The sequence below is a fragment of the Carcharodon carcharias genome, chromosome 2 (genome assembly GCF_017639515.1).
Source record: "Carcharodon carcharias isolate sCarCar2 chromosome 2, sCarCar2.pri, whole genome shotgun sequence".
NCBI lineage: Eukaryota > Metazoa > Chordata > Chondrichthyes > Lamniformes > Lamnidae > Carcharodon > Carcharodon carcharias.
In genome coordinates, this window is record NC_054468.1 from 40782993 (window position 1) to 40806418 (window position 23426).

Genomic DNA, 23426 nt, shown 5'->3' on the forward strand with positions numbered 1-23426 from the left:
TATCTCCACCTATCACTGGCCCTCTATCCAGCTCTACTTGTCCCACCCCACTTAAACCAGCTTACATTTCACCTCTTTTCTATTTTTCCTTAGTTCTGTTCGAGTCACATGGACTCGAAACATTAACTGTGTTCCTCTCCGCAGATGCTGTCAGACCTGCTGAGTTTTTCCAGGTATTTTTGTTTTTGTTTTGGATTTCCAGCATCCGCAGTTTTTTGCTTTTATCTATCCTTGCAATATCTGATGAGGTATCTGTTTCGATGACAATAAAAACTTTCAATTTTTTAAAAACTTCCATTCATTACAAGGTTGCCTGCTTCCACCTCTGTTACCATTATTTCATGTTTTCACCGCTAAGTCATTTCTTCTTATTTGCCTGTAAGTGGTGACTGCTTCCCACTTCTCATCAGAGCTATGCGTTTTCGCACCCTTTTTGTCAGGGGCTCCTGGCCCAACGTGGAGGATGGTGCCATTTTGCGCTCCCTGTATGGCTTTCGAGGCCCTTACTGCACCTTCCATGGCCAGTGCTATTTCTAGCACCTTCTGAAAATCCAAATTTGTTTCAGACAGCAGACTCTTCGAATCATATTGAACTGCTCCGTGCCTCAGGGAGATTATTCAGCACTCTCTTGCATGCCTGCGTGAAGTTCATGCCATGTCTGTTCACCCTCCACCCCCCGCCCGCACAGGCAGCGCTCAGCACTGCCACTCACCTACCATGCTGGGCGGCCTTAATTTGCCCGCCAGCGTGAAATCGTGGTGCATTGTTGATCGCGGGCGGTGATCAGCTACCTGACTGCCCCTTCCCGCTTCCGCTGATCCAGCACTCCAAGGGCAAAATTCTGCCCGAGGAGTTTTATAACTGAGCTCTTTTCACAATAACACCAAGCAGAACGTTTTAAAATGAACCAGGGGCAACCTAAAAGAAAATGGTTCTTTCATAAGCAATGTTTGAGGTTCATGTGAGTTCTTACTTTCATAGAAAATTGTGAACTCACTTTTCTTGCTGCTGATTGTTTGGACAATATGTCTACCTGTGATTACTTGTTTTTATTTGCCAACAGTGGAACATGCAAAAATTATTCCTACAGTTGTAATTAGCAAACACGAGCAAGGAAAAGCATTTAATTAAGTAGCACTTTAATTTATTTCCACAGAATATTGATCATTAAAAATTCCTAGCCTGATTTTAAAACAAAAACATTTTTAAATACATGCACTTATAATTTGACTTGTAAATCCATCTTAAAATGTATAAATTCATAACAGTATATCCCTTAATGAACTAATTGATGGATTTATGAACTATTTATTGCGCTTTCATTACTACCTGTTGGGAGAAACCCTATATAAAAAATTAATCAGATTTTCTTTTTGAAGTCACATTGGAAACATTACTCTGCAGCTGTCACTTGGACTATAAGCTGAAAAAACGAGTATTGTTTCCTTTTGTCACAATAAACGAAATAGCACCAAGTACGATTGTCACTTTTTGACCACCAAATTACTTGAGTGGATTTGGTGGTTATTAATGCTCAAACGAGAAATACATAAACTGTCCAAATGAAGCAGCAGACCAAATCATAAGCAAATTATGTGTTAAAGTGTTACATGTTTTGCCAAAAAGCAGTTTGCAGGCATTTTATTTAGAAAGATTTGTACACCTTATAACGTAGCTAAAAAGCTTTATTTTTGGACAGCAGCCAAAAGGTTCAAAAGACTATAGTTGTTACCACCACTGCAGGACTCTGAAGTTGCCTCTCTGCCCCAAAATTGGGCACAAAACCTTGGTACATTTGGCCAATTAAAATTTAAAGTGCTCTCTGCTGACTAGCTCTTGCACAAGGATAACAGGAGCAAATTGGCTGTTTCTCCTTTCTTCTGCAGGTTCAAAGGAGCAGTTCCCCCCTCAAGCAGAATCGCAGACTAAGTAGCCATTCAGGATAAAATGCAGAAGTAGCATGTATGCATTGAGGGACAGCATGTCTCATAACATATCACTTCTTCAGTACTGCACCAATGTGACAGCTTAAATTACATGCTTAAGTCTGGGATTTAAACCCCCAGCCTTCTAACGCAAATCATGAGAGTATTAATGAATCAGAAGATTGTGGATTGAGAAGCGGGCAGCATATATATGTAATGTATGGGCTATTACAACATGCTATGTGCTTATCACAATTGCAAGTGACCAGGTAGGCATGGTGGGCCTCAAAGCCTCCCTGCAGTGCTGGATGCACCCCTAGATGTCAGGGATCCACCTCCTGATGCCATGGGGGGTCTTCTGGCTGACTGAAAAATTCCATTTAGCCTCAGATAATTGGCCTTTAAATTAGCATAGCTGACTGCCTGTTGCTTATGGACCGGTAGTTGTACTGCCCCCCCAACCCCAACCTTTTCCACCAACATGGCTCGAGAGGGATATTGGCAGTAAATTGGCACAAGTTGGCCAGCAGTGTAAAATTACATGCCGGCACACCTCGGGTCTTGCTCCTATATCAGGATGAAAATCCTATCCAAGATCATTGGGGAACATTTCAACTAAATCAGCACTTCAATTTCCCAATAATCTCTCAATCTTTGCCACTATTCTGAAAACCACAATGTGATTGCTTTCCTTTACTGTAAACTTATTGCGTTTTGCCTTCACTTCACTAGAAAGCCAAACACCAAACCAGATCCAGATTAAAAAATAAATTTATCAAAACAACATTGACAAAAGTGACTAATCAACCTTATGCAAGCCCTTATAATGCCTCGTGTGTGCTCATTTGTCTTTTGTGGGGGCTTCTAAGAGGAGCTTTCTCAGTGGCTACAGATTGGAAGATGCTAGGCTGCTGAGATCCCAATGAGGAGATTTCATCTGGCTTCGGAGGATGACCTCTGGGCTTTGAGGTTCCGATTGCAGACTGCAACATCTCAGCTTGAGCTGCTGCAGTTTGGGCTCATAGGCAACATCAGTGGCTCTGATGAAGTATCTGGCGGGGGGCAGGCATGCTGTCATAAAACACAGGTGCGTCTAAGGTTCTTTTGGAGAACAGAGTTGGAATGAAATGAAAACCCATTTCAATAGTGCCCCCAAAACCAAGATAGCACCTGTCTGAGCTTCAATGGCAGCATAAACTGTCATAATTTGCACTAAATATTTTAATATATATTATCACTTAATATTCCTTTACTTTCAACGTGACTGCAAGAGTCATTAATTATGTATAGCTAATGCTGCATTGCACAAAGGAATTTCACATCTATGTACTGCACCAACAATACTCATCAATCTTACACTAAGTTACTACAACATTAACTGACTGCGATCGAAGAGATTCAATTTTTTCAAGAAGGAAATATACAAGAGCAGTACCTATTGGTTAAAATTTATTATTTCTCGTAGTTTCAGGATAAACAAATTATTTTTAAATAACACTGATATTTGTTAAACTCTGAGCTCACTAATATACAGAAATCATTTCATTGAGAATTCTGGAACAGATCAGAAAAAATAATCAAAACATTGATAGCATAAAAAATATTAAAGATTGAAATTTGATCAATTACAACTGGCATTTGAAACAAACAACTATCCTTGATACAAAAAGTAGTTAATTGAATTAATTCCATACATTAGACTGTTGGGCAAAATTTGCCATTCAAAATAATTATTGCACAAGTAGTGATTCTGAGGCTAATATTATCAGCATGGAGTACCCATGTAAATTTATAATTGAGAAAAGCTGCACAGGACCTGAATAAACACAGCGTCTGTTTCAGATCACTGATCCATATTATGTAGAAAAGATATGTACAAATTAACTTGCAGCAACATTAAAATACGATCCAATTGTTACATTTTAGCCAAATTATTACAGTTGTTGAAGTCATATTATTTAAGTGTTAAGATTTCATTAAAAATACTTCAAATACTCAATGCGAACTATGTTCTTTTTAAAAAAGGTTGTCTTCATTTCAGAATCACATTTTTGTTCCATGGTTACATAGAATTACAAAAACTTTTTCTGTGCATGCTATTGAAACAACTATTTTACACTAACCACGGAAGGGCAGTAAGAACTGGTCAAATAATACATAACATTTGATTTTTCATTCTTGCATAAAACCTACAAGGTGGAAAACTCATCACAGTATTCATCACAAATTTCTTAAAGATCATTATAGTTTGCAGACTTGGAGTTGCTTTCTTGAACATTGCCACAGGTTCATAGGGAGATTACTTAATAACTAGAATATTTGCAACACTCAATTCCCATCCAATATTTATTTATGTTTAGCAATCTTAGCAGTGTTTACAAAACTGCAAACTTTTATATTTTTGTGGACTTCAGGTCATTACAGAAGAAATTCTTAAAGACAGTTGCAGAAAACACAATTATGTATCTTTGTTATATTGACTCCTATTTCATTATGGAAAGGTCCTGTGTAATCATGCAAAACAGAGTTTAAAAACTAAATTCAATGAGAAATAAACTAAATGACATTGTAGAAGCAGAATTTTGTATTTTGAGATCATTAAAAAATCCATAAGACAACTACTACTACAGGTGGTACAATCAGAAACACACCTGTGGCTGAAAGACCATCCAAGTAATCTTTTGTACTCCAGTCTTGATTTTAGCACCAGTCTCAAAATGCTTAACCATTCTCCCTTGCAATCAATAATACTTTTGAGAAAGGTTTAAATGAAATGATTGCTTCTGAGTAGTCTGCAATTGCACAATGCAACTCAAAGCAAAAGGATGAATCTTGAGAAATGAGCAATTGTTGAAGACCTGATTTGAGGTCAACAATGAGCAGCAGATTTATCAAAGATATCTTAACAGATGGGCTCTCGAGAGCCAGTGGTCAAAACAAATTCAAGTTTTAATTCCAGAATATGTGTTCACACCATTTAAGAGAAGTATGAAACAATTCAGTTTAGAAGCATGTGCTAATTACATCCTATACAGTAAAAAGCTTAATAGGTTAAAAAAAACCTGTGAAAATATCAGTAAAAGCAAACCAGAATAAAGGGCAATGTTCCCTGGGATAAAATCTGCCTCGTGTTTACAACGTCTGTTTCCATGTGCAAACTCTAAGCATTAAAAGGGCAGACCTGTACCAGGGAACCAGCAATTTATATGATGCTGGCCGTGCAACAGATAGGAAGCTTACTTCAGATTATTAATCATGATTTGTAAACCTACCTAATTACCCAACAGTAAGCATGCTTTCTATTGGCTGACTGCTGAAATAGTAATGGTACATTAGTTAGCTGTCAGTTGTTGAAGGCTGTAGTAAGTGAGTAGTGAGTAAGAATGCAGTAAAGCAGGGACATCAGCATTATTTATTTTACATAAAGAAAAAAAGTGAACTAAACCAGAAAACTCCCACGAGTTTGGTTCAGTTTCTCATTGGAATGATAGTTATCTACTAATTTAGTTTGAGCACTCAAACTGTATTCAGTAATCAAAGGAATTTGGCAATTATCCAATGAAAGACTAATCCTTTCGGAGAAATCATGGATAAGCCGAGTGCATGAGGATTCTGCTTATGGACTCCTTTCTAATGACATTGATACACAAGTTAAGATTCTAGGCAAAGGACAGCATAAATAATAGGGAGAAACACTAAATATACAAATCTGCAGTCCATAACTGGCTAGCTGTGCACAGATAATGATTAAAATGAACACAAAGTAATAGCTAAGGAAAAGGCAGCAGAATACCAAAAAATTTCAGGACACATTACTGGCACTGAACTAATAGCAAGAAGAAGACAATATATAAATGACACACAATGTATTAAATCTTAATCTTCACTCACAAGATGTTTGTAGTTGATCTATTCATGGTGTGTCTCTATCTTTTATTTGGGTAATTTTTTAATGACATACCTTTTTTTTCCCATTTAAGTAAAATTTCTATTTTATCGCATGTAACATTTTAGTAAAACATGCCATATATTTGATAGTTAGGTAGCTAATTTCTATTTATTTCACTTAACATGGTAATTAATGGTAATTAAATATATTATTAGGATCTGAATAGGTATTTTGTTTTTTCAATGTCTTTAAAATCATTTGTCTAACTTTATTCAAATCCAAAGGATTCCTATTATCACTCTGTAAATAACAATTCCAGATCTAAATTATTTCAGAATTATCTATTACTTCATTCTTTGTGGCAATAATCTATCACAGACATTTAAACTAAGAAAATCTTCATTATGGAACAAAATGAATACAAATCTAAACTGTTAAATTGAGTTTAGTCAGAATTGTGTAACAGTGAGAATAAACAGAAGTGGAACTGAGAGACTTTAAGTGCAGAGAAGTCAGCCAAGAGTAAAAACCAAGAGACAGGAGGAACAGAGACAAGAAGAACACAAACATATTTGAAGAATTAAAGCAAGAGATCCATAATATTATCATTGATCCATACATTGTACATTTTGTAAAAATATAAGGTGCATTTTAATCAACAGCAGTAAATGTCTCTCATGTCTGAATTGCATAACTGAGGAACATCTCTAGAATCTCTTATTAAAAATATGAACTTATGTATTAATTGTAAGTCAAAGTTGTTTGTTTATAAGAACAGACTATTCCAGAATGAATGCTAATTAGTCTAATGATGTTATAAAAAGAATAGCAAGAGGTAGAAAAATAGAGGATACCCTCAATCAAATTTGGAAAAAAATAAATTTTCTCCAAAAAAATTACCATATATATTTTGGATATGAGAAACAGCAATATAATAAGTCTTGTCTATTATAGAAAGGTTGTGTTTAGGTTGCTAATTCAATCTGTATCTTTTTTGCAGCATTGTCTGAGAAACTGCACAAATATTCAGCACTTACTGTGGAGCCCTATAGTCTCCTCAGATGAATTTTGTTAGTAATAAAAGAAAAGTTGCTGCAGAACTAACATGCTGATAGCTATGGTTGTTAGTTTTCTGATTAAATCCACCTAGGGTCTCTTTCAAAATGTGCTAAGGACACCTAGTGAAAGTTAATAGTTCTTCACGCAGCAATTTGATGAAAACATCAATGGCAAGAAGTCATCTTTAACACCCTCAGTTAACCATTAGAACGCACAGAAAACATTTTGTTATACCAATCTTAAGTTGAGGCTTAAAACGTTAATTTTCTGTTCCACAATCCCTAGCTAATCAAAGTTTGGGTTCATGAATTATTGCAGTTCGGAAAAGAAGGCAGCAATGTAAGCTTATAGGGTGATGTGGTTTGTGCGAGATATTTTTTCATTGTCCAGACATGATAAATGTGCATCAGATGTTGCCTTCAGGCATAGCCTAGAGTCCTTTGTCTCAGTGTCTGGGTTTTCTTTTAAAATACACAAAAATAACCATCCATACTTTCACCAAGAGCCTTCTAGCCTACTTTGTTAGTCTCTTGGCCTGTGTTAAAAATGAATTAAGTCAAAATTTGTTTGCTGACTGGACAGCCTGTTTTTGAAACATTTAAGTATGTGTGCTCACAGATTGGGGAGGCAGACAAATTCATTACCTTTAACATCTAACCCATCATAGTCAATAAATTCAGTGAGGCTCCTTCTCAGTATAAAGCCTTATCAGAGAGGAGTGTGGGCTGAGATAGGTCACTTAACAATTTAGTTGCGCATACTTCCAAGCTGTGATTACCTGTGCTGGGATATTTGCCTCATTGAATTTACTCTAATGTCTCAACGTTAATACCTGTGACAAGAAAGGATTTTTGTTTTTGCAATAAAGGGACTAGTTGCTCAACTTTAATTTAATTTATTTGTGAAGCAGAATTCTGCTGTTGACCTAAGAATTGTCTCATCTGTGCATGCACTGCACCCCAAAGTTTATAAAAGTCCACATCAGTTGAAAAATCGCAGATTATTTGCCAGTCTAATAATAATTTTAATCCCACATGGACTGATTTTATCTTTTCTTTTTGTATCATCACTGTCATTGGTTACTGCTTCCGTGCATTATTTTACATGTAAATAAATCTGATGTTTAGGTTTAGCGGTTAGTGGCAGAGCAACAGCGCTGAACTTGAAGAAAGCTACTCAAAAACTCAAGTAAACTTTGTGGCATGAATTTTCTGTTAATTTATGTCAGCTTGAATCTGGCACCAAGTCAAGGGGATCTCCAGATGTCCAACAACACTTGTGTCATCAAGCAGAGTAAGAAGCCAATCATATTGAAGTATTTACATAGACAGAAAACCAGGAAGTAAAGTGCACTGAAATTTTCACTTTTTATATTTTTACACATAGGGAAATAAATTATCGAGACAAACACATGGGATTTAGGTCAAAACTGAAATATTATAACGAATTTTTAAAAAACTGAATTATAATAATTGAGGAATGTGACATTGCGCAAATATTAAATTACTTTTTCAGGTAGAGTGAAGCCATTCGGCATTGTAACTTAGTACGCTATTAAAAATTGAGCTACACTGCATTCAACAAGGAGTAACTTTTTCCAAGGGATTCTACAGCATGACCAATAGCTAAGAAGAGTATGATTTTTATCAATTCACTGATTTCTATTTGATTGCAGTCTTCGGGGATGTCAACAGTATTCCTTGGAATCACTGACAGCAATTTCTCAATGTCTGTATTTAACTGCTCATGGGCAGACTCCAGGGGGAGAATTTTCTCCCTGTTGGGCGGGCCAGTTGGGAGGGGGCGCAGAGCCAATCGCTGCCTGTGATTGGCTGTGCACCACCATTTTACGTGGGTGGGCCAATTAAGGCCCGCCCAGCGTGATGCATGCCCGGTAGCGCTCAGCGCTACCTGTTCGGGCTGGGGGAGAAGGGAGAGTCAGGGCCTGCGCTCTTTCGCACATGTGCGCAAAAGAGCACAGAAATCTCCCTGAGGCATGGAGCTGCCTCGGAGATTAAGATCAAAATGATAGTTTGAAAAAAAGAATAAAATTAGTCAGGCTTGTCCCCTCATATGGCAGTGTCAATTGAGCTGGGACATATTTATCAATTGTCAGAAATGTATTTATTTATTTAATAAAACCTTCATGAAATCTCATCCCGCCTGTGGATGAGGTTTCATGCAAAACACGAAGGCCTCTTGGGCTCTTTGCCTGCCTGCCAACCTTAAGGTTGGATGGGCAGTCCTGTCAATTGGCTAAATTGGTTCATTAATGGCTTTAACAGGCCTTTGACTGTTCGGCAGGCATGCCGCCGACTCTGGTGCTCACCCGCCAAAAGAAAGATCGGAATGACATGAAGTGGCATCGGGACGCACGTCTGACATCAATGCGCATCACTTTAGGTGTCGGCATGCGGGGGCTGCCCCCGCAAGACAAAGGGAAAATTCTGCCCCTGAAGTTGTTGTCAGCGTTAGATGAGTAATGACAGTGAATGCTGAAAGTTTTGCCTTCAATACGACCGTAAAATCAGGATCAGTAGTGTGATAGTATGGCATCTAATACCTCATGCAGAACCAACCACTGGTATACAATTAGGGGCAATTGTCACAGAGGCAAAAGGATGTGGGTTTCTATTTCTAGGAGATTTGATCAGCTTATGGAGATAGGCCTCATCTTCTGCTCTGAGTAGGAGCTAAAAGCGTTGAAAGCCAATTAAAAAAACTTTGAACATAAATGACACTGCTCTAACATTCAAATCTAAATTTGTTAATCTAAAGCAGGATCTCACGTAATTTATCATGCGTTAACTTTTGATCAGAAGCTTGACTTGAGCTGATCCTAGTTGTACTAAGTAACCCCTATGGTTTATGCATCTATTTTGAGTGATTACCAACTGAGCTGGATGAAACAAATCCAATGAGGCTGATGGGAGCAGGTAATAAAAATGGCCTTCGAATAGTTGCATATTCACCCTAACCTTGCAATAAGCTTAAATTTCAGTATTTTTTTTTGTTTGTTGTACTTAATTACTCTGGAGGCACTGAAACGTAAAAGATATGAAAAACGCTGAGCAATGAGAGTAAATGTTCTTCTGCATAAGAAATAATGAACTGCAGAAAAGAAACAATATACCACATTAAAACTGGTCCATTACCAATACTGGCTCTCATACTGGATATATATTAAGCTTTGGATGTAACCATCACCAAACCAACAATAGAATTCCAACATACATTTGCCAATCACTCCCATTATTTAGAGATTTCATGATTTTTTAAATAAATGAATGTTTTACTAGCAAGGGCTTAAAAAATGATAGCTAGATTGCCAATGACTCCTCTGCTGGATACACAGCACGTTATGTGGTATTAATAAACAGACCTGCTGCAATCACTGTGGAACTATGTTCCATGAAATATGCAATCTAATTCAGAACAGAAGTTACAATGGGAATGTTTTGGCAATATTTTGGCATGGGTTGGAGCGGCTGTACCAACAGCAACCAGATTGAATTTCATTAGTAGAATTTAATAACTGGCAGTCAAAAATAGACCATATATATATATAAAACCTCCCAAAAAAAAATGGTCTCCATTACATTATTAGACAAAGAGAGCTATTTGTTACATGGCTGTGGTAAGAATATAACATTTCTTGCAAATTAGCTGAGTGCATTCAAATAATATATCTGGACTGGCTGGTGTGTGGTTTCATGCAAAAAAATTGCACATTAATACAGCTCATCCTATGGGCCTATCTCACTGGCACACTAGAATGGGTCAAACAGTACAGCACAAGAATTGGCCTCACACATCATTACAGCAACACAGCATATTCCTACATTTCACTTCAACCGTCCAGTTTAAATGCTGAACTTCCATTTCAAATTAAATTTCTGTGTACTTCTGCTATCCCCCCACATTATACAAGCTTGCTTTGTAAACACTGGCTCAAACCGAGTTTTGATATCATCAGGACAATAATTGCTGAGGAATAAGTCTATATATTAATTCCTAGTGGAAGTGAAATCATTTTGTCAACTACTGCTTTTCCAAACTCAAAAACTCAGCACAACTATTTTCGGACTTATCAAATCAAAAATTAGGTTTCATACTAGTTTGAACAAAGGATAATTGTCAACATATGCTGACCAGAAAAAAACTTCAAAGCCTGTCAACAAAATGTACAATCAGTGCTTTTAAGGTTTATCAACTTGAAATTACCCTATTGGTTAGAAGTGCATCATACAATTCCCAACACTTCTGACAACAGCTGAAAGAAAGATTTCATTTCCTCATCCAAAATCAAGTGCATTAAACGTGAATAGTGCAGTTATACTGAGGCAATTTGTTCCCTGCAAGGCTTGATCAGTGTGATTTGTCATCGGTGTCTGATGGACTGGATTCACGGGGAAGTGTCAGGCTCTCCCTTCTGTCCCACAGCTTATGAATCTCTGTAGTGTCTGATTCACTGCTACTGTTGCCACTTTCCCTGAAACTAGCCAACGGTGGCCGCATCTTCACTCCTTTTGACGTGACTGATCCCTCGATGGCTTTTCTCAGCTGAAACGAATTGAGTGAAAGAGAGAATTGAAAGTTTTCTTACAAAACAATCAGCTCCTCTATAAGCCAGTCATCTAATTAATATGGCCACATATACATTTTTGCTAAATAGATAAGAACAATAGAAATGAAGAGTAATTTGGGACAATAGGCACTTGTGAGTTACGAGGGCTTCCAGTCCTTTGAATAATTTTCTATTTTACTATCATCCATTTGTTAATATAGGGTAACACTTTTAATTGCATACTCATGATGCAGTCCTTTGTGTGGCGAAAAAAATGTGGGTTCAGTGTATTCGGTTTACTAATATATGCTCCCAATAGTACCAGGGTCCATGCCAGGAGGATGCATTTGGAGAATTGAACCTTGTGCCTACTTTATTAGCATAAAAAATAATCTTGAGCATTGCTGCATGCATTAAATGATCTAGTGCTTAGTGCATTTGGTTCTTAATATAATTTCTGTTGTGCAATGCCTAAAGTGCAAATGACATCCATGTTTTATATAGAGGTATTTTAGACTTCATATGCAAAAATAATACCAAAAATAAGTTTGGTGCCCTTGAAAATATTAACGCTTAATACTTCAGGGACATTCTATAATTTAGTTGACATCACAAAAAGCAGACTGACTGTCATTTATTAGATTACAAGTTCAAAAAGGCCCTTCCAGTGTATGAACAGTAACAAAAAATATTTCAACTCTTCTTACATTGCCAACCTCGGTATTTGCACTGGAGATTAGAAATTCTCTTTCTCTTTGGGTGGCAAGGATGGAGAGAGGAGAGTTTAAAAATTTGGATTTTGAAAGACCAATTCTGAAGCTAAAGGCTAAATGCCATAAATTCAGGTTGCTTGATACGCTATATTGGCAGGTAACATGGATGGACTGCAAGAGATAGGGTATCTTCTACTGAATAATCAGATATGATTATTTTTCTTTTTCTGAAGGGTCAACATAATAAAGAATAAAATAACATAAACTGGACCTAATTTAATACTCTCAAGGAAACCTGAAAAGGCCCAGTTTGGGTCACTTAACATTAAAAATTCAGCTTAGCACCTGTCCCTATTTATGATGCACCAATAACATGGAGCATCAATCGTTTCCATTCATGTACTTAAGGTGAGTCAATCAGATTACACTGGAAAACTTTAGTGTAATGTGTAAAAATATTGACCTCTCTCTGTTTAAAGATATAAGGCATGAAATTCATTTGTCCTGATTTTTGGGTGCAGGTGTTGCAATTCATGGCGTCCCAATGTCAATTGGAAACAAGATTCATAAGGCACAAAATTCATCTTTGGACCTCATTTCCAAGATTGTAGAGTGACCATGAATGACTCCTCCATAGCTCCAGACTCCACTTTTGCGCATGCGTCCTCTGCTCAGACATGGGGCTAAATATCATTAGGAAGAAACTATGTGCTAAAGGCAGACTTCTCTTTTGAAAGGCAGAGTTCCTATAAAAAGGTTGTTGCAGCAGTGCACTGAGGACTGCATCATCAATTTTTGCCATTCAGGGGCCAGCTATTGCACACCAGGGGAAGGGGAAGGACTTGAGCCCTGGGATGGTGATGGAGGAGTCTGGAATGTTGGTGAAAGTTATGATGATGAGAATATGGCTATGTCAGGCTGTTACTTGACTGGTCTGTGGGATAGCTCTCCCAATTTTGGCACAAGTCACCAGATAGTAGTGGGGAGGACATACGTGTATGCCCTTGTCATCACCTAGGCTGAAGTCAGGAGGTCCATCTGGCTTTATTCTTATTTGACTTTTTCAGAAGTTTGATACAACATATGGCTTGCTTGGTCATTTCAGAGGGCAATTGAGGATCAACCACATTTTTATGAGGATTTGGAGTTACACGTGGACCAGACCAGGTAAAGATGGCAGATTTCCTTCCCTAAAGTGAATTAATAAACCAGATGGATTTTTACAACAATCTGGTAGTTTCATGGTTACCATTACTAATGCCAGCTTTTGATTCCAGATTTCTTTAATGAACTGAATTTAAACTCCCCAGCTGCCACAGTGGGATTTGGGCTCATGTCCCTGGGTTTTTTAGGCATCTGGGTTACTAGTCTGTGACATAAGCATCATTATACTGCACCCAGTTTGCCAGTCAGAAGCTGGTTTTCCAGAAATCAAATATTAAACAATTGTTTGGCTTGTTCAGTACATGATTAGCAGGTTGCACTGATTGGGCTGGATTTTATGGCCTCCTGGCAGTGGGTTTGCAGGCAAAGGGGTACCCAATAAAATGTGTTGGGTGCCGTGCCTGCCACCTCTCCACCCGGCCCTTGCCCCTGTTGCAATTTTACCAGCAGTGGGAGAGGCATTGGTAGGACCACTCGACAATGGGTCAGTTGGGGCCCTTAAGAGGTCAATTAATTTAACCAGAGGCAGGGGAGCTCCATGCCAAGTGTCTAGCCTGGCAGATTTCACTACATGGGCTGGTGGCAGATGGGTGTGTTGCCTCCTTAATGGGCTCCCTCGGCCAAATGGAGGGCCCATCCAGGTCTTTTCCCCAACCTTGGTACTCCTCCCTGCTGGCCTCTCTGCCACAGCCCCTCATCCCCTCTCGCCAGGGCCTTCTAGCCTGACCCCGGTGATACCAACCCCCTCCTCATGAATTACCTTTCACTCTGGCTCTGGCTCCTCGCCACTGGGGATTGCTATAGTCCCAGCAGTGGCTACCTCTCCTGGTGGCGCTTCTGGGGCCAGAGAGCTGCCAGCCATTTGATTAGCCAGCAGCTCTCAGAGGTGGGATTTCCTGCCCAGATGAAGTAGGAGGCAATTAATGCAACTAATGGCCTCTTGGCTGTTAAATGCCTGCGGTGTGACCAGGGCAGAGCTGGAGTGTGCTCGCGCCCGTTTTTGGTAAGGAGACGGGACCCTGGCGTCCCATTAAGTCCAGCCCACTGTGTGGAAAGGGTTATGACCTATCCTTGTGAATCGTTAAAACCTAAAATAGTACATTGCCATTTGTATATAGAATTGCCTAGCCCATCAGTCAGTGAAATGTGCCTTGGTGCTTCACCTGTCTCAGCTAGCTGATTAAAGCAGCTGGCCAATTTGAACCAATCTTTGCCTCATCTAGTGTCAAGAGAAAGTGTTGGAAGAGGCTGAAATACAGAAGTACCGCCCGAGTACGGCACCTACCATTTTCATGCGGGTGGGAATGGGCCGGGTCAGGATTTGTGCATGCACGTTTGGCAGAGATAGCTGCCTTCGGTCATATCTGATTTTAATTAGCCAGGTGTGGGAAACATGGCATGTGCAGATTACACCTGGTGGAGTAGGCTTAAACTTTGCAGAGTCCTTTGAAGAGGTAGGGCATCCTTTTGGAGAGGTAAGCTATCCCTATGGATATAGTCCCAAGACACCTTTGATAGAGGAAAGTTTGCCTTTTAGAGAGTTAAGGTGCTCTTTGGGATGGTTAAAAGTGGTCAGGAATGTGCATATAAAATGCATAATCTCACTGGAAATGTCAAGAGAGCTATTGAGAGGAAATGGCAAGAGGAGCTGTCAGAACTGTCAAAAGTATCAAAAGCAACTGTCAAGCAGTCAAGGCATTTAAAATTCCTGGTCTTTAAATTTTTGAAAAAACTGTGCGGTGGGGGTAGATGTTAAAAAAATCATTACTTCCTACTTCACTCTGTCTGTTGACATAATATCATTACCAGATTTGTGCTGCATGACTGATTTCATAAGGTTCAATTATCACAGTGGGGTGCCTGCCATTTCAGTTTGATTGACAGTTCCTAGTGGTTATAGGTTCTTTGAAGTGGGATTATGAATTCCAATGCTTGTTTTTAAAAGGAATTAAGCCACTGTATGAAATTTTTGTTCTTATAAGGAATTATTTAGTTAAAGGAATGTAATGTAGTGAATGGGTTTTTATGACTGAGTGTTTTGTTTTAAATGAAGGCTGCAATAGACACTTAGAGCTTTATTTTATTTAATCTCAGCATGGCTCCTGTGGTTTGCCCATGGTCGATACTGGATGAGTTGGTGTAGGTATAAGGGCAAAAGGTGGTGGGGGGATGGGTTGGAATGAGTTGGCACTAAGTTGGCATAAGGGCTATAAAGGGCCATGGGGTGGGTGCAGGGCACAGGTTGGCATAAGGGCTATAAAGGGTAATGGGGAGTGTGTGGAAGGATATAGATTGCCATAGGGGCTATAGAAGGTCATGAGGAGTGGGTGGAGGGGCATGGGTTGGCATAGTGGCCATTAAGGGCCAAGGGGGCAGGTAGAGGGCAGGGATTGGCATGGGAGGTATGAGGGGCTTTGGAGGTGGGTAGATGGGCATAGGTTGGCATGGAGGGTTTGTGGAGCCATGGGGAGTGGGCAGAGGGACATATGTTGGCACGGAGGGTATAAGGTGCCATAGGGAGTGGGTCAAGGGCATGAGATGGCATGGCATGGATGGGGAAGGGGAGAGTGGGTGGGGGTGGGGGGGGTGAGGGCTGTTTTTTGTTTTAATGCTTTTTAAAAAAATCTTTGACAAAGTGCCAGTGCGCCAAAGCCTCCACACCTGACAGCTTCTGCACTCGTTCCGGTATCGCCTGGCCTGATTGCCGGAGAACCCCTTCACCCCGGAACAAAAATCCCAATTTCCGGGCGCTTTCTCCCGGGTCATGTTTGGGGAGATGGCGGCGTAGTGGTACTGTCACTGGACTAGTAATCCAGAGGCCCAGGCTGATGCACTGGGGACATGGGATCAAATCCCAACGTGGCAGCTGGTGGAATTTAAATTCAATTAATAAAAACAAATCTGGAATTGCAAGCTAGTTTCAGCAATTGTAACCATGAAACTATCATTTATTGTTGTAAAACTCTGATTCACTTCTGAGCTTTAGGGAAGGAAATCTGCCATTCTTATCTGGTCTGGCCTACACGTGACTCCAGATCCACAGCAATGTAGTTGACTCTTAACTGCTTTTAAGGGAAATTAGGATGGGCAACAAATTCTGGCCTTGCCAGCGATGCCCACATTCCACGAATGATTAAAAAAAACTGCTGTGGAATGTCCTGACTCTGTGCTCCTGACCCACGAGTGAAAATTTGGGCCAATTTTTTTTCCTCGACTCTCCTTGGTGGTGACAGCAAGGAGTTGCCATTGGGGAATGTCGTTCTGAGTTAGATCTTTGGATTAATTAATTCATTTTCTGTTTGCTAACGTGACCAAGGAAGGTTGAAGTGAAGTCCATTTGGAAGATGGGCTGATCTCCACTCTGTTCTACAAGATAACCTTGCTGGGTTGATTAGTGCTTTCGATTTTGCTTCCTGAATCTCCTTTCCTGCTCACAGCAGAACAACTGAGATCATGAAATGAGGGGAATCAAGAGAGCAACTCTGCATCTTATAATTTTCTGACTGTGAATGGGGTTTAAGCATGATTCCTGTCAGCACTATTTACTGCAGTCACTGACCTTCACATTGCCAATAAAATGTAGAATATCTCACCTCTTTAAGAGCTACCACTCCTATTAGCTTTCCAATGCTGGTGACGTAAGCATGGTTAAGTCCCAAGAGGGAGAACATGGTGTGAGTCTGAAAAGAGACACGAATCTTTGATTAGATGGCTGATTGTAATTCAACATAGTGGGTCATTTATCTTGTTTAAAAAAAAACTTTGATACATCGCAACAGCTGTCTTGCACCATTTAAAGCACAATGTTAATTTTTTTCACGGTGCAGTGTGAACCAATATTAATTGTTCCATGTGCTATTCAAGTTGTCAGCAATGGTCAGCACAACTTGCTGACATCATTTTGGGAGAAAAATAAAGGAAAATTTTCTTTCATGAGGAAATGAAACATCTTTGTCATCAGCATTTCTAAAGAATAAGGCAGACTCTGATATTTTGGATGTATAACCTTTATTAGAATTAATATTACTAAAATTTTCATTGATCTTTAATTCTGTGAAGAGAAACATCATACCCTGCATTTATAAATGCTGATTGACCAGCTCTGGATCCCCAGCAAGTTCTGCTTTCATTTCAACTTCCAGCATTTGCAGTTTTAACTTCTTATAAAAAAGACATTGGGCCGCGTTTTACAGGCAACTCACAGGTGGGAAAGGAGGTGGGTGGACATGTAAATTAGGGCACCATGCCATCGGTGGTGTGGCCGCTAGCTGCCTGCTCCCAGTGCGATTTTACAAGCTGCAGGGGAGGCGCTGGGTGGGTCGCCTGCCAGTGGCTTTATTGAGACCCTTACTTGGCAATCAACGGTAAGGGCCTCATCTCACTGCCGCTCTGATTTAAACAGCGGCGGGAGAAGCCAGTGTTCAACGTGCAGCTGGCTAAAGCAGTGAGATTGCAGGTTAGAAGTTAAAAGGTGCTGCCTAGTGAAAGTAATGAAACAACCCTGGGCCTGGATTTTTCCTACGGGGGGTGGGCTAGGCGGGAGCGGGCCCACGCCGCCATTTTCCACGGGCGAGCCAATTATGGCCCACCCAGCGTAACGCGTAGCTGGTAGTGCTCAGCGCTGCCTGTGCGGGCGGGGGGAGGAGGGAGAGTCGGGGCCTGCCCTCTTTCGCGCATGTGTATGAAAGAGCGCAGCAATCTCCGAGTCACAGAGCTGCCTCAGGGAGATTCAATAGACAATTAAAAAGTTAAATAAATGATGTAAAAATTTATTCAAACATGTGACTGTGTCACATGACCTCGGGACATGTTTGTAAACTTAGGAAAATTTATGTATTTATTTTATAAAAGCTTCAGAAAACCTCACCCTGCCCATGGATGAGGTTTCCTGAAAAATGTGAAGGCCGCTTGGGCTTTTTGCCTGCCCGCCAACCTTAAGGTTGGACGGGCAGCATTCTTCACTACTTTAATTACTTCCTTAATAGTCTTAATGGCCTGTTGACATTTTGGCAGGCGATGATGTGGGGATGCACGCCTGACATCATCGCACATCATTTTACGTGTCGGCGTGTTGGGCCCGCCCCCGCAAATCGACCAGAAGATTCTGCCCCAGGTTTCATGTTGGGTCCATAGCCTGTGCTCAGTGAGATGTGGGTTGCACATATGTGGGGTGCCTGTCATTTTAAGGCTTTTGTGTTGATTACAAAGGAAAAAGAACACACTTAAGTACAAACTGGAAGAACTCAGCAGGTCTGGCAACATGAGTGGAGAGAGAAACAGAATTAACAGTTTGAGTTCAATATGACTTTCCGAAGAAGAGTCATACTGGGCTTGAAACGTTAATTCTGTTTCTCTCTCCACTCATGCTGCCAAACCTGAAGCGTTCTTCTAGCACTTTGTTACTATGGTCAGAATTTAGCCCTTGGCTGGCGGGTGGGCGGGCAGCCGAACCCCGCCGCCGAAAGGGGACCCACCGCCATTTTGAACGGGTGGGACAATTAAGGCCCACCCAACGGCCTGCCCGACAGGAAGCGCTATGTGCTCTCTGTTCTGGGGGTGGGGGGGAGGGAATCCCCAACCGTCAAAGAGCACACTGCTCCCTGAGGCAAAGTCTTGTCTCAGGGAGTTTAGTGAAAGGTAAATAAAGTCAAAAAATAGAGACATTTTAAAATTAACATGTCCCCCTCATGTGTCACACATGACAATGTCACACAAGATGGGACATGTTGATAACAAACTCATAAAATTTGTTAAATTTTTACAAAACAGTAATGAAACTTCATCCCGCCAATGGATGAAGTTTCATTAATAATCTACAGGCCACTGGGGCTCCTGGCCTGTCCGCCAGCCTTAACATTGGCCGGGCAGGGCATTTAACTATCTTAATGAGCCTGTCAATGGCCTTAATTGGCCATTGACAAGTCGGCGGGCGTACAGCTGATTTCGCTGTCCATCCGCCTTCCTTAAGATTTAAATGGCCCGGGATGATGTCGGGGATTCCTCCCAATGTCATTTTCCCCTCAGCGAACGGGCCCCGCCTCCAAATCGCCGAGGGCAAAATCCTGGCCTATATATCCAGCATCCACAGTATTTTGCTTCTATTTTAACACTTCAGCACAAATTGACTACTGTCCTACATAAAGTGTGATAACTTACAGCATTGCATAAGGAATCATCATAGCTCTATTTGCTTCCTGAGCATGCATTACTATTCTTGTTAATATACCAGCTGGGCTACCTGTCCTATGACTGGGAAATAAAGGGTTGCAGTGTATTTGGATTTCCAAAAGGCATGCGATAAGGTGCCAAAATAGGTTACTACACAAGATAAGAGCTCATGGTGTTGGGAACTTTGTAACATATTAGCATGATAGAGGTTTGGCTCACTAACAAGGAACAGAATTGAGATAAATTGATTCTTTTCAGGTGGGTAAACTGTAACTAGTGGAGTGCTGCAGGGACCAATGCTGAGACCTCAACTATGTACGATCTATATTAATGACTTGGATGAAGGGTCTGAGTGTATTGTAGCCAAATTTGCTGATGGTACAAAGATAAATAATAAATCAAGTTGTGAAGAAGACACAAAGGCACAGGTTCTCGCCCCGGGGTCGGGTGCGCAGATTTGGGAGATTTCCTAGCTTGGCAAGCCTGAACTTTAAAAATCCCCACCCACAGGTTGGATTTTTGGTTGGTGGGGGGTTGGTGGTGGGGAGATACTGAAATAGGAATCAGGGTGGACAACCCCAGGATAAGTGCAGAGGCTGCCGGGTGCAGAGGTGGACTGGGTGCAAGGCCTGCGTTTAAATTAATAAGTAAATAATAATAAAACAAAAAACATCCCTCCAGTCCTCACCACTCCTAAACACCCTCTCTAGCCTATTCATGCCAACCTATGCCACCATGCCCCCCACCCCATGCCAATCCATTTACCTGTACCACATCCCCATGGTCCGTCATACCCCTATGCCAACCCATTCCCCTCAACCAACCCCCATTGCCCCATGCCAACTTAGTGTCAACCCATAGCCACCCCATCCACCACTCTTTGTCCCTACAACCTACATGCCAACTCACCCTGGACAGTTCCTTGACAGCTTTGACACTTCCTGGACAGTTTGGACAGGTGGATAGCTCTTTCCTTTACATCTGGATAGCGCTTTGACAGCTCCAATGTGTGTAGAAAGTGCGTAATCATGTTCACTTAACAATCCCACAGCGTGCCTTACCTCTCCCAAAGTTGTTCCGGAATCCTATCCAAAGGGGTACTGTACCTTTCCCAAAGGGGGCCCAGGACCCTATTCAAAGGGTACCCTGGCTATCCAAACAAATCCACCAGGTTTAGATCTCCTCTTGCCTGCACATTCCCCATTTCACACTCCTGACTTTCCAAAAGCCCACTTCAGACGGGTGGTGTATAAAAGTAGGGAAGTCTTCTGACAACTGTATAGGGCACTGATGAGACCACATCTCGAGTACTGTGAACAGCTTTGGTTTCCTTATTGAGAAGGGTTATACTTGTGTTGGAAGCAGTTCATAGAAGGTTCATTAGGCTAATTCCTGCGATGAAGGGGCTGCCTTATGAGGAAAGGGTAGGTTGGGCCTATACTCATTGGAGTTTAGAAGAATGAGAGGTGATCTTATTTAGAGAATTAACTGACCAGCTGTCTCTGTGAATTGCGCATGCACGAACCCCGGCCCGACTCCAGTGCTGCCCCCGTGAAGATGGGGGATGTTGGGGGTGGCACTTAGATATTTTGGCCATTTCTGGGACTTATGCCACAAAAGAGAGACTCTCTGTTGTGGTGAAAATCCGCACCAAAGAGTCTGCAACAGCATAAGGCTAGTTAAGTGAGTGAGCAAAAACCTTGGCAGATGGAGTATAATTGGGAAAAATTTACAGCATTGAGGTTGTCCACTTTGTTGGGAAGAAAAGAAAAGCAGTATATTATTTAAATGGAGAGAGACAGTAGAATTTTGCAGTACAGAGGGATCTGGGTATCCTTGTACTTGAATCATAAAATGCTAACACGCAGGTACAGCAAAGAATTAAGGCGACAAATTGAACGTTTGCTTTTATTGCAAGACGGGTGGTGTATAAAAGTAGGGAAGTCTTCTGACAACTGTATAGGGCACTGATGAGACCACATCTCGAGTACTGTGAACAGCTTTGGTTTCCTTATTGAGAAGGGTTATACTTGTGTTGGAAGCAGTTCATAGAAGGTTCATTAGGCTAATTCCTGCGATGAAGGGGCTGCCTTATGAGGAAAGGGTAGGTTGGGCCTATACTCATTGGAGTTTAGAAGAATGAGAGGTGATCTTATTTAAAAATATATTCTGAGGGGGCTTGACAGGGTAGATGCTGAGAGGATATTTGCCCTTCTGGGGGAATCTAGAACTACAGGCCACATTTTAAAATAAAGGGTCTCCCTTTTAAGATGGAAATGAGGAGGAATTTCTTCTCGGAGGGTTGTTAACCTTTGGAATTATCTTCCCCAGACAGTGGAGGCAGGGCCATTGAATATATTCAATATAGGCAGATCCTTGATCTACAGAGAGTCAAAGGTTATGGGAATAGGTGTGGGCAGGGGCCAAAGTGGATTTAAGGCCACAGTCAGGTCAGCCATGATTTTATCGAAAGGCAGAACAGGCTGGAAGGGCCAGCTGGACTGTTCCTGCTCCTATCTCTTATGATCTCTGCCCGGCAACAGAGTAAGATGGATAGGGACATACAGTAGCTATTTATTGATCTTACACACCATTATAATGAAAACTTGACAGCTGAATTGCCATTCTACTTAATGCTTAATATTGATGGTAGCAGAACGACTGTGCCAGCAGCAATGTTTACTTAGGCCTAATCCTGTTTGCTTGAACAAAGACCTTTTAATCTTTTTAATTTTGAGTATTTGAAAATCAGGAATCATCAGAATACTGGAAGGCAGATTATCATCTCTAGTTAACTGCACAAAAGAAAGCTTGCCCCTGGTGCTTTAGAGCACTTTTGCCTCTGCTTTCCTTATATTGCTGCTTGTTATGTCTTCACAAAAAAGCAAAAGACAAGAAAAATAGTTGAGTTGTGCCTGTTGAATTTTTCTGTACATGAGGAGCACTATAGAAATGTAGGTTGTCCTTGGTAGAGAATTCATAAAGCTCCCTTCAGTTGAAAGATCAGATTTAACATTGTTTGCTCCAGCTCAAACTTTGCTTTAGTAAATCTAATGAACCATGAACATTTTGAAGTGTCACCACAATAGTGACAGAAGTGAGCAGAATACCACTGATTTACATTGACTTCTCTGATCAAATGTTCTCATCTAGACGCAATGAGCTGTAGAGTTAATGATTATATTATTTAGTAAGGAATCATTATTACTGCAACGTGATTGGCTACTAGTTAGCACAAGGACATTCTCACAAAATTGCAGATTTTGTGCACAAGCCACCTGCAAAGCCGTTTATTCCCATGATATCATAGTGGGTCACTGATTATGGTGAAAAATGGACATTGAGTCTATTTTGCAACAGAGGAATGTTTTTAATTTCCTTCCTCAACAGCCTCTCACTATCATTCACTCTCCAACTTCTCTAGGACAACCATTCTGGGTGTATCTGGCAAATGGAACACTTCAAATGAAACAGCACTTAAACAGCACTGAATCCTTAAGTAAAAATGGAATTCTTGTTTATCATTTTGGATCCTGTAAAGGCATAAAAATGACTACACTGTAGGAGAAATGTTAAGTGCAATAGCAAAAACACTCGAGAGAGGATAAATTATTATGAGCTATTAATAACCCTTCATCAGATTCAGATGATCACATGCTCTAATAGTCTCTCTGAAATATCGCCACATTATTTTACTAATTCTAAGATCAATATTTTAACATCAGCATCTAGTTCTGAAGACAATATTGCTTAGTTTACCGACTAGTCACTGTACTCATAATGTCACATGAAATTTAATCCAGTGGGTTTAACAGAATCAATTGTGGATGTTGCGTGTGATAAGATAGGTCTAATGATTAAAACTGTGCTGTTGAATATGGATGTAAAGAAAACAGTGCATCATTCCATTTCAATATTTATTTATATTGTACTCTGAACC

The 23426-nt window shown here is 40.5% G+C and overlaps 1 protein-coding gene across 1 annotated transcript in view; it reads right to left on the reverse strand.

Annotated features, from left to right (window-relative positions):
• Nucleotides 1–9915: 9915 nt before the first annotated feature.
• LOC121269216 (chloride channel protein 2-like) overlaps nucleotides 9916–23426 on the reverse strand; it is a 611614-nt gene continuing 598103 nt past the window's right edge. The window contains exons 22-23 of the mRNA XM_041173762.1: nucleotides 16912–16998; nucleotides 9916–11437 (exon numbers count right to left, since the gene is read on the reverse strand). Coding sequence (XP_041029696.1) covers nucleotides 11243–11437; nucleotides 16912–16998 — 282 coding nt within the window. The 3' untranslated portion in view covers nucleotides 9916–11242. The remainder of the gene's footprint in view (nucleotides 11438–16911; nucleotides 16999–23426) is intronic.